Source organism: Quercus suber, unplaced genomic scaffold (genome assembly GCF_002906115.3).
Source record: "Quercus suber isolate HL8 unplaced genomic scaffold, Cork oak 2.0 scaffold_1256, whole genome shotgun sequence".
Taxonomy (NCBI): domain Eukaryota; kingdom Viridiplantae; phylum Streptophyta; class Magnoliopsida; order Fagales; family Fagaceae; genus Quercus; species Quercus suber.
This window is the reverse complement of record NW_027070648.1, coordinates 18,959-30,787: the sequence shown is the minus strand read 5'-3', so window position 1 is coordinate 30,787 and position 11,829 is coordinate 18,959. Positions and strand designations below refer to the sequence as shown.

The 11,829-nt window shown below is 33.5% G+C and overlaps 1 protein-coding gene and 1 long non-coding RNA gene across 2 annotated transcripts; one reads left to right on the top strand and one right to left on the bottom strand.

The window, feature by feature from the left end:
- Window positions 1-952: 952 nt before the first annotated feature.
- On the top strand, window positions 953-2,800 carry LOC136065876 (uncharacterized). The gene is made up of 2 exons (XR_010627483.1): window positions 953-1,859; window positions 1,988-2,800. It is a non-coding gene; the product is annotated as an uncharacterized LOC136065876 (long non-coding RNA).
- A 631-nt stretch (window positions 2,801-3,431) lies between these two features.
- LOC112039012 (arogenate dehydratase/prephenate dehydratase 1, chloroplastic) lies at window positions 3,432-9,575 on the bottom strand. Its single transcript, XM_065769660.1, has 10 exons — window positions 9,019-9,575; window positions 8,647-8,714; window positions 8,475-8,567; window positions 8,148-8,348; window positions 7,193-7,273; window positions 7,003-7,098; window positions 4,270-4,347; window positions 4,103-4,192; window positions 3,953-4,020; window positions 3,432-3,528 (listed from the first exon to the last, which is right to left on the bottom strand). Exons 1-10 carry the CDS (start codon window positions 9,305-9,307, stop codon window positions 3,459-3,461), a joined length of 1,134 nt encoding a protein of 377 aa, XP_065625732.1. The 5' UTR covers window positions 9,308-9,575; the 3' UTR covers window positions 3,432-3,458.
- Window positions 9,576-11,829: the final 2,254 nt, after the last annotated feature.

Here is an 11,829-nt window from a genome sequence, read left to right as displayed (position 1 = left end):
TAAGATTTTTATGCCTTTTGATATAAATTAACTAGCTGGTATGCTAGCCAAACCGCTTGCTTCTTCAGTTTTTTTTTTTTTTTTTTTTTTAATCTTTTACTTTGCCTCCAACACTATCGTAATTGGTTGTCTCTTTAAAGGCATTTCCTGTCTCCATCACTATATATATATATATATATATATTGTTTTGTAGGATCCAAGCAAGAAAGAGTTTAAGATGCTTGCTATGTTATTCTTTCAAATTTTTTACAGCATGAACAACACAAACAACTAAGGATAATGACATTTACTAATATTTGTCTTTTAATTTAAATGGTATTTTTCATAACTACTTTGCTTGCATTCATTAGATTTCATTTTTAGTAATTTTCCCATGCATCGCACGGGTTAGCGACTAGTTATAATAATTTACACTTCCCTTTTATAAAAGACTTTTTTTTTTTTTGAGAAACTTTTTGATTGACATGTAATATAACTAATTCTCAAATAAAATAAAATCTAATGAGTATTATACCTAAACTATAAAGATAATTTCTTACAAATTTTTTTTGATATAATAAACTTATAATGTACTTGCACGCGGGACATCCTCCTCTCCAGTATAGTTGAAAAAAATGTGAGTAAAATATAAATATATCTCACGTAATATGAATCTTTGTTGGTTTAGCAGTTAGCAGTTATTACCCAAATTAACCATGCATCCTAGCCTTGGTTAATAAGATTTTCAATCTAACAAATTATACAGGCATGCAAAATCTTTAGGGAATGATTTGTAAAATGACTAATGAGGAGCAATGAGTGACAACCACATTGTCTACAGTAGAGCCACTGGCAATGTGTTGAGTACGAAGTTTGCCAGAAATGAGAAAACTACATTGTAATCCCTACGCTGGAGCCAATTATTTCTCAAACATCAATCATCACCATTTTTACAATTACTCCAATTGAAGCAAAGTATCATCTACCTCCCATTCTACACTCTGTTGATCTGCTGTGCCAAACTCGAGTTATTTTTGCTTTTTGGTCACCAAGTCAAAAAGGCCATGCTCATGGGTCTTTACCCTCCTGAACCAACCATTAATTTCATCACCTCTTCAATTCTTGATTGTAAGAATGTATCTTATACAGCCTACAATGAAAATTCCGTTCTTTTCCTGGCTTTACTTGATCACCATATGTTCACTGTTTGTCAACTTTGGTGTCTTTGTCGTGTCTGACCAATGTCTTCATGATCAGCGAGATTTGTTGATCGGATTGAAGAACAACCACAAATTCAATAGTACTCTGTCCACAAAACTGGTACTCTGGAATGAGAGTCAAAATTGCTGTTTGTGGAAAGGTGTAACCTGCAGCGAGGAGGGACGTGTTATTGGTCTCAACCTGTTCAACGAATCCATGTCTGGTAGACTTCACAATTCAAGCCTTTGCAGTCTCCAGTATCTCGAGAACCTGAATTTGGCTTATAACAAGTTGAGTTCTTCTCTGGTTCCATCTCAGTTTGGCAATCTGACGAATTTGATTTATTTGAACCTGTCAAACGCTGGCTTTGAGGGGCAGATTCCCATTGAGATTTCGAACTTGAGCAGGTTGGTTACCCTTGATTTGTCTACCAATTCTTATTTGAGTGATTCTATGCTGAAAATTGAGAAACCAAATTTAGCTACGCTAGTTCAGAATTTTGGGGAGCTAAAGGAACTTTATCTTGATGGTGTAAATATATCAGCACCAGGGAATGAATGGTGTCAGGCCTTATCTTCTTCAGCACCAAATCTAAGGGTGTTGAGCATGTCTAATTGTTATCTTTCAGGGCCTTTGGATCCGTCTTTTTCAGAGCTTCAGCCCTCTCAATTATTCTTCTGGTAATCCCTTAAATGCTCCAGTTCCAGAATTTTTTGCAAATTTCTTAAGTTTGACGTCCTTGAATCTCGTTCATTGTGGATTGAATTGAACATTTCCAGAAAATTTCTTTCAAATTCTTACACTGCAGACGCTTGAATTATCAAATAACGAACTACTTCAAGGGGCACGTCCTTATCTTGCGATCTAACAAATTTTATGGGTCCATTGATTGTGGGGGGCTAAACACTACTTGGCCAATACTTAAAATTGTTGACCTCGCTTCAAACAAATTTACTGGTCGGCTTCCCAGAGAATCCCTTTCTGCCTGGAAGGCAATGATGGATGATGCCCAGTCACAATTTGAACACCTCCAATATGGAAAAATAGAAGTCATGGGATGTTATTATCAAGATGTGATAACGGTTACCAATAAAGGTCTAGACATGGAGCTAGTTAAGATTCTAACTCTATTCACTTCAATTGACTTATCCTGCAACAATCTTGATGGGCCAATAACAGAAGAATTAGGAAAACTCAAATCGCTACTTGTTCTCAACTTGTCGCATAATGCTCTTACTGGCCACATTCCACCATTTATGGGAAACTTAATTCAGCTGGAATCATTGGACTTGTCAAGCAACAAGCTTACTGGGGAGATCCCTATGCAATTTGAAGATGGTCTAACTTTCCTTGAAGTTCTAAACCTTTCATTCAATCAATTGGTGGGACAAATTCCAAATTTGAGGCAATTTGCCACATTTTCGGAAGCGTCCTATGAAGGGAATGAAGGATTATGTGGATATCCTTTGAATAAAAAGTGCACTCTAGGGCCAAGATCGTCACCTCCACCATTTCAAGAAACTCATTTGAATTCTAAAGAAATTCATTTGAATTTCATAAATGTTGAACTATGATTTATTTTTGGTTTTGGGATTGTCATTTGGCCCCTTATGATTTGGAAGAGGTGGGGTAGATGGTATTTCAAACATGTTGATGACATTCTTATCAGAATCTTCCCTCAACTGAATCTTGGAATTAAATACCGTCGAAGACGAGCACGCATAAATCAAGGGCGGAGGCACTAATGATACGGTAGTTGCGGCAAAGTGTGTGGTACTAGTGGCAGTTTATCTTTGTTTGGCTTGCTTATTTTATGGCTAATTTAGTTGGTTAGGTATAAGTATCTAATTTTCCAGTTATTTTCTGATTTTTCAGTTATTTGAATAAAATTCCATATCACTCTTCTAAAAAAAAAGAGGTTGGGTGTAAGTACAACTTTTTAGAGCGTTACCTTTTCGGTATGTCATGCAAGAGCTGTTACTTCTTATTTAATTTAATGTTTTCTCTTTAGGTTTTGATGCATTTGGAATAAAAGCTGCAGTAAAGAAGAAAATCAAAGAGATTGTGTAGGTATATAAATTTGAACGAGATTGCTGAGACATGTTTACATGTGGGTTTCTCTGTTATCATACTATGCAATCTTTGCATTAATAACATATTTTTGTCTGACTAAATTTGCATTCAACAAGATGTGGTGACTTTCTTTAAAAAAAAAAAAAAAAATTATAAAACAAAATATAATAAAATATGTGTGAAATATATACTGACCTGCAGATGTTCTAAGCATATTGGGCGCGAGGCTCTGCCATAGAAGCTTCAAAATCGATGTAGAACATGTAGTCAAAGTACCTGCCCCCAGCATAAACAATTCAGTATACATGTACATGTACTACCATTCCTGAAATCCTAGGGCTGTTTTTTAATATGATCTTGAAAACTCCTTTAGAACCACTTACAGCACTTAAATGAACATATCAAAGTCTGAATAACTGATGTCAATTTAAAATTTTCATTATGTTGCCACACTAATCAAGTTGCCATCATTTGTCCTTTTTTTTTCCTCTTTTATGAATTTTTGGTGGCTAATTGATGTTGCTTATCTCTACCGGTATAATTTTCATTAAATTATTTAAAAAAGAAGAAAAAGAAGAAGAAAATAATTATCACATGTACATAAGCTTTACCACCAGTTAATATGCATATAAACTCTATGATAGCTTAGATATCAGATTACACAATTGCAAATCACAATTCAAAAGATAATATTACTCACTTGGCGCTCCCTTCATTGGAATCGTCAACAACCCTTAAAGGACGCTGTTTCTGTGGGCGACTCTCAATCTGAAATGTATTGGAAGGAGATGATAGCAACAAAGTCTATTGATACATTGATAAAAGTAAAACAATCAACAGCTGCCTTTACCTTTGTCAAATTAATGTCCCTGAGAGCAAACACTGCTAAAGCTTTGAATAGTACACCAGCACCTTCTTCTAATGTAAAAACAATGCTTGTCTAGGAAGAAAATTCACAAATACTTCTTTAGGAGGATTACAGATAAGACAAAAAAATATATATAACAAAATATATACCTTATAGGGCCTGTCAGCTCCTGGAATTATATGTTCTCTTGCAAGTACCAGAAAACGGGTAATATTATCATCATCATCCTGGCCAGTACAAGGCGGGAACAATTTAGTTAGATTGATGTTGCCATAATTCATAATAATTAGCATTCAATATACTTAACAATCACAATGGGAAAATAGAAATCAGATAGGGAATTAAACACAAGCCTTAAAGATGCCAAAGTATTTATTGCTATAATGCAATTACATGTCAACATCATTTTCACTTGTTCTTTCTGGGATGAGAGGACTGGGGATGACAGAATCCATATTTTATACTTATAGATAAACAAGTTCGGGTGGAACAATACTGGCCTTTAGTACATTTGATCAATGATGTGCAAACTAGTAAAGCGTTTGCATGTGTCACAGGTCACGGCTTTTTTATTTATTTTTAAAACAATGTAGATTCCATGCATGTAAGGGCTGCAGCAGCCATGCATCTGACATCAGCAGATCTTGAGAGAGGGTAAGATTTTTTCATTTAAGGACATATTTAGACAGCAAGCCCTGTAACCACTAAATTAATGTGTCCCAACACACAGCCTCTAACTGTTCTCGAATGCCAGACCACCTCAGAAACAGCTTGCAGGTTAATCTTTGACCGTATTTCTAAACATGAGGAATCATCTGACAGTGATCCTTGTGTCAAGCCCTCCATTTCAACTAAATACCAACTATTATTTAATTAGCAATGGTGTCAAAAGTTACGATTTAGTGATCCAAATTCTTCATCTGTTTATTATATCTTTTTCATCTGTCTTATATGAATTTATATAACTAATAAAAATAAAAATAAATTCTTGTCATTATCGAAGAAGACATTTAAGTAAAAAAAAAATAGAAATTTTTTGGAAGAGGAAAATAATCTAACATCAAATTAACTTCCAAGATTAAATGAGATAAAAGATACAGGTCCACTTTTAATGTGGTTGTTTTCATACAATGTATTGTTTTCTGCCAAAAAATTAGATGATGCAAGTCGCCCTGTTTTTTTTTTTTTTTTTTTTTTTTTTTTGTGATAATTTGATAGTTGGGAGAGAGGGGATTTGAACCTTATACGGCTCCATTGGAAACACTAGGAACTGCCAGTTGAGCTACAAGGCCCCTGGTGTTGGTGCAAGCTGTGTTTAGCTCAACTCTCAAAATTTTTCTAAATATAGTCTTTTTGCTGGACTATATTTAATGATACTCCAACAACAACAAGAAGATTAACGCCATCTTCCTAAATTCTATTTTCCCAAAAGTTTCAAATACATTTGTAAAAGATGTCTGATTTCATTTAGAAATAATCATTTGTTATCATATTTCCCAAAATTTGTGCCACACCACCTGACGCAGCGAATAAAATCTGAGGCTGTTCCTATTCTTCTTTAGGGATACATCCTAGCAATATGTACTAAAAGTATATAATCAGACAATCTTCTACAAGAAAGAAGATTAGACAGATGTGATAGTAGGGTAAATGCTGAGTGAAGAAATTGTTGGATGAATACCTATCAAATTAAATTCCAGGCACCCAAACCATAATGACATAATATATACTCTCTCTGTCCCTTTTTAATCCTATTTTAAAATTTACATTTTGAGGAACATTAATTCATTCATTATCTATCAAATAAGCATGTTTCCAAAACTACCCTCTTTAAATAAAGCAAATGAAAAGGGGGTACTAACTTTCAAATTAAGTACATGGTAAATTAGGAAAAGTATTAATACTATGTCCATTGAATTGTTAAAGAGGACCATTTTTTTTTTTTTAATGAATAAGAAAATTTTATTAAAAAAAGACCACTTCATGAGCAAAGGACATGAAGGAGCCAAAAGAATTACAGAAAGAGAATTATCAAAAGATAACTGAGTCTAAAAATGTTTTTTATTTTTTTTATTTTTATAAGTAACAATAACGTAAGAAATAACTGAGTCTTAAAATGTTGCAATAGAATCACAATGTGTAAAGTCCCATGCACAAGACCAATGAAATAAAGAGCTAGAAAAAGTTGCTAACAACTGACTCCCTGTACATTCCACATCTTCAAATGTACGCCGATTTCGTTCCCTCTAAATAGTCCAAATCAAACTCCAAGGGACCATATTTCAAATAGCCAAAGAATGCTTACCACCCAATTCCTCAAAACCAAGCATGACATCCATCACCTTCCCCAAAAGGACCCAATGGATTCCAAAGATTATATGCAACTGTACAATGAAGTAAAAAGTGGTCCACTGTCTCCCCACTACACCGTCACATGCAACATCACCCTACAAAAGTGTAACCTCTCTTAACGAGATTATCACAAGTGAGAATCTTCCCCCAAGATTATCACAGAAAAGGAAACCCTCTGAGATGCTCTCACACCCCAATTGCCTTTCCAAGGAAAGGAGCATTGGAGCCCCTTAAGAAGACCATATTTTGGGACATCCCAAAATGAAGAGGGGCCAACAAAATGGGGCGGAGAGATAATTCTTAACAGGCACAGCATTAATTCTCAATTAAGAGGGAAAAATAGGCAGAATTGGAAGTTTATAATAAGTCTATGGTATCAATATCGATTAATAAAGGAAAACAATGTAGAATTGAAGCATATCAAAAGTAATCAATAACTCCCAAGAATTCAACTGAACATGTTTACCCCAAGTGACATTTGATATATGCCATTATGCCTGGCTCATACAAAAATGAAAGGGAAATCTTACCTGGATTTTTTCAGCAAGTACATCAAGCCCATATATTTCAGCAGCTCTAGCACTTGCAACAGCTCCAGTATCTCTTAGGCCAGTTGATGCCACCATCTGCCCAAAATGTTTTAATCATTTATATATATACCGCTTCTAGTGTAACTCACAATAAAATACACGTGGAATAAACCAAAGTTGCATGGATAACCTGAGCAGCACCAGCAGTGTCATCAGTATTTATTCTGACAACACCTAAGTTGTTAAGCATTATGTCACATTGAGCAAGAGCCTGCAACTAAGAATATTGTTAAAAACAGCAAAAGAAAGACCTTTGGAGATGCATGTCTTCTATCTAATGAGGTTTATATGTGTGTAATACAGTCAGCTTTATTCCAAAAAGCGTGTGGCTGGTGAACCCAAATGAATACAAATTCTCTGTCTCACTCTGAGTGTTTCACTTTATGTTCTACCAATTACAACCTAGCACACGTCCCTTTTATTTTCCCTTATAAAGTAACCAATGTTTAAAATGTAAAAAAAGATCATATACATGCCATATTGCAGTTGGGTCGTATCAAAACCTTTTCAACTAACCATAAACAGTTTACTTACCAAAGAAAACCTTGATAGTTTTACCACCAGAAAATTCCTTTATACCCATTTTGTTATTTGGGTCAAGTTCAAATTGCCAACTAGTGGTTTACAACTCTCAATTTACATACTTGGGATATAATTGTATTCACTTTTGGTTTTGGTTCATAAGTTTAATGTATTCCAGTTCTAATGAAATTGCCATCATGTTTTCTGATCTTTTTATTTCCAAGGCACATGATTTACACATGAAATTTTAACAATTTGGGGTTGAAAAAAAATACTAAAGGCTGTGACCTTAGGAGACTAAAATACAACTTTTTAAACAGTTGGTTGGCAAGTTGAACTCAACCCAAATCAATGGGTAGAATGTGATTAACCATATTACAATAAGATTACCTTATTGAGACATATCCTAAAGCTATTGCCATAATCAAAGTTGCCTAACATTTTGACAGCACACTGATGAGTGCCTATCTTTAGTACGGAACAGTTCACAGACCACATTACATATGTCCTCTTTCCCAACAATACGACAAAGAACGATATTGAAAAATAAACCAGAAACTGACCTGAGGATGGCTCAAAACACTTTTTATCTCCTCCTTTCTTACACCGGGCAACCCTAAAAGGCAATGATTAACTTGCAACTGCACCTCCCCGACTATGTTCAGCCTATGGCGCAGGAGCAAGTCATAATTACGGTGAATACTCCCACCCACAGAATTCTCAATTGGAAGAACTGCTTTATCCACTAACCACAGTTCAACAGCCTGTGAAATGAATCCAGCTACATCAAGGTAACAATAATGGGAAAATAAATTCAATACCGACAAACATACAACAATAAAATCTTAAAATTCAATAACAATAAAGTAAGTAATAACAACTATATGAACCTTGAATGCTTCTTCAAACTGGTCACATGGGACAGTCTCACACTTGGGGTATGCCTTCAGAGCTGCAGCCTCACTATATGCTCCTGGTAACCCCTACATAAAGCAATACAACCAACATGAGAATAACAAGAATGCCATGGGCATGTTGAAGAATAATAAGAAAGAACTGTACCTGATAGGCAACCCGCACTTTTGAACCATCTTTTGAACAAGAAGATAAGTCATTTGCAGACAAAGGTTCTGCAATTTATTCATAAATTCAAAGCCATCATCAGATTGCAAAAAAGAAAAAAAAAAAAAAAAAAGATCACATCACATCATATCAATCTACATTGTCCAATAACTAATCATATGATCTAGCAAATCAATTATAGGCAAAAATCTGTTCTTTCATATAGAGTAAAAGTCTCAATGATTGGAAAACATTAAAAAATAAAAAATAAAACCATTCTACGTTGTCTACCTAATAAAAAATAAATATAAAACATTGATAAAGCAAAGAACTTTCAATTAAAAAAACAAATGTGAGATTGAGTTGACTTACTAGGAAGAAGGTTCAAATCCTTGTGAAACCCTCCGGACTCATTGCCCTGAGTCCTTTCAATGCCCCAAGAAGGTTCAACACCAGACACGTTTGGCTTCTCATCTTCCACAGAAGTGATAGCTCTCTGAGCCAAAACAGCCAAATAACAACATTCCCATTTGCGAGACTTTTCCAAATCGAACCTCAAATTGAAAGCTGACCCAGAATTCCTAGACCACAAATCTGAGGACCCCAAATCAGAACAAGGAGTTCTGGGACAAACCCAGATAGGAGAAGCTTTGAGAGCCATAACAAAAAAGACAAAAACAAACAAACATACAAAGAAGAAACCAATCTTGGAAAGAAGGGAACAGAAAGGCTTATTTAGACAAAAATGCAAAGGCTTTGTGGTTGGTGAGGAAGGGGAGTTTGTTGGGGGAGTTGGGTGAAACCCAGTAGCAGCATTGTCAAGGAGGTGGACGAGAATGGTGGTGGGGTCTGGAGCCCACAGAAAATAAATGTTATATTCAGCCCGTACTTTCCACTTTGCACTTTGCTCTAGTGAAAATGGAGTTTTTTTTTTTTTTTTTTTTTCAATTTTTTTGGTGTATGACTTTGAGGCAGAGTTTAATTCAACTTCGTGAGAGAGTGACCAAGTCACTGAGAAAAGAAAAAATGTAAAATACGAGAGAGAGAGAGAGAGAGAGAGAGAGAGGTAGGTGAGCAAAATGTTGGTGACGTCTCAGACTGCAATTGAGAGAGAAAGAGAGGAAACTGAGAGAATTATTTATTGTTTTTTTATTATTAAAGTATTGGAGGCTGTATATACGTGTAATCTACAGCTTAGCAGAGAGGAGGCATGGAGAGAGAGAGAGAGAGAGAGAGAGAGAGAGAAGTAAAACTTTAAGCTGGATGAATTTTGGCTAAAAGTGGTTTCCAATTCTAGCAAGAGAAAAATGTAAAGGATAAAAAAGCAAGAGCTAAAAAGAGCGTGTGCACTGTGCAGCAAGAAAAAACGCAGTAGGGAAAGCACTTTTACAGACGGCAAAAAAGGAGAAGTCAGCAAGTTATTATTATTATTATACATATTAAAAAAATAGATAAGATAATAAATAATATTTCTTTAAAAAATATGATTTTTTAAACAAGACAAAAAAAAAAAAAGGGACAGAGGAAGTATTATTTTTTGTGTGGTTATAACTTATAAGGTTGTTTCATATCATAACACTATTTCTAATGTAAAGGTAGTTTTTTGTATTTTTGGATTTTTATTTATTTTGATAGAAAATTTTATTAAAAGATAGTTATTTACGTTTTCTCATCTTTTTTTTTTTTTTGGAAGAAAGGGAAAACTATCTATCGATTTTTTTTTAATTAACTTGATATGAAATAAATTTATTTTTCTTTAAAAAAAATTTAGAAAATAACTCTATCTCATGTCAAGCTAAATAAGGGAAATTAATAAGAGATAGTTTTTCAACTTATTTTAAGATAACTATCAAATATAATTATTAAAAAAATAATAAAGGGAGCTATCAAACATAAGAAAATTAGAGAATTTTCTAGAAAATGTTATTTAAAAAATTATTCAAGTTCCATAAATTAAAACAAACTAAGCTTCAGTGGGAAAGTCTTCTTTTTTCTTTTCTTTTTTTAATAACAAAGGGAGATTGCAAAGTGCTCTCCAGGTTTGGGTTTATCAGTTCAAGCTGTATTGCATATTTATATTTCTTGATTTACATTGTGTTATGCGTGACAACTAATGAATGTACAAAATCACATAGAAAGAAGTAACTGGTTTTTTTAACATTCAAAGTGAAAGTTTACTCAATTTTCTCACATTGGTTATGTGTATCTAGTATCCCTTATTTATAATCACAGTCTACAACTATAAATGTTATGCCATTTTATAGTTGTATTCTGGTTATTTAATGTATTATAAACTCAGTTTAAAACATTATTATTACTATTTTTATGTGTGTTCTAATAAATATTACTGTTTACTTAAAAAAAAAAGTTCACTCAATTATAATAGATTTTTCATCCTCTTTTTTTATTCAATATCAAGCCATATAAATAGAAAAAAAAATTATTATCAATTTTATTATAAAAAGTTTACCAACTTACGTGGTAATAAGTTTAATTGCCACCAATAACATAATTTATAATTTTATAATTTTTTGTATTGTTTTAAAAGTTAACACATTAATTTTAAAGTCTATGTAAATTTTACTATCACTCTATAAGATAAACACAAGATTTACATTAAAAAAGAAGTACTTCCTTATCTATTGCAACAATATATGTCCTAAAGCCAGAAGTGATCTTAGAAACCAACACATTCCAATAAAAAATCTCAATATTGTATTCGTTTAGAAGAAAAACAAAAATTTTGTTTTCATTATGGTCTTACAGAATGCCAATTACTTAAATATGTTCGTATTGCCGGAAAAGTTAACACATTAATTTTAAAGTCTATGTAACTTTTACTATCACTCTATAAGATAAACACAAGATTTACATTAAAAAAGAAGTACTTCCTTATCTATTGCAACTATATATGTCCTAAAGCCAGCAATGATCTTAGAAACCAACACATTCCAATAAAAAATCTCAATATCGTATTCGTTTAGAAGAAAAACAAAAAATTTGTTTTCATTATGGTCTTACAGAATGACAATTACTTAAATATGTTCGTATTGCTAGAAAAGCTAAAGGGTCAATGGGCCGGGTTTTACTACAATTACTTGAAATGCGTTTGGATAACATCCTTTTTCGATTGGGTATGGCCTTGACTATTTCCCAAGCCCTCCAATTAGTTAACCATGGACA

Excerpts from the sequence above, each read along its gene's own strand:
- LOC112039012 (XM_065769660.1), bottom strand. The coding sequence starts at position 9,307 with ATGGCTCTCAAAGCTTCTCCTATCTGGGTTTGTCCCAGAACTCCTTGT. Across the intron at positions 7,274-8,147 it reads GTGTTTTGAGCCATCCTCAG|GCTCTTGCTCAATGTGACAT; the intron begins GTCAGTTTCTGG and ends TCTTAGTTGCAG. Across the intron at positions 7,099-7,192 it reads ACACTGCTGGTGCTGCTCAG|ATGGTGGCATCAACTGGCCT; the intron begins GTTATCCATGCA and ends CATTTTGGGCAG.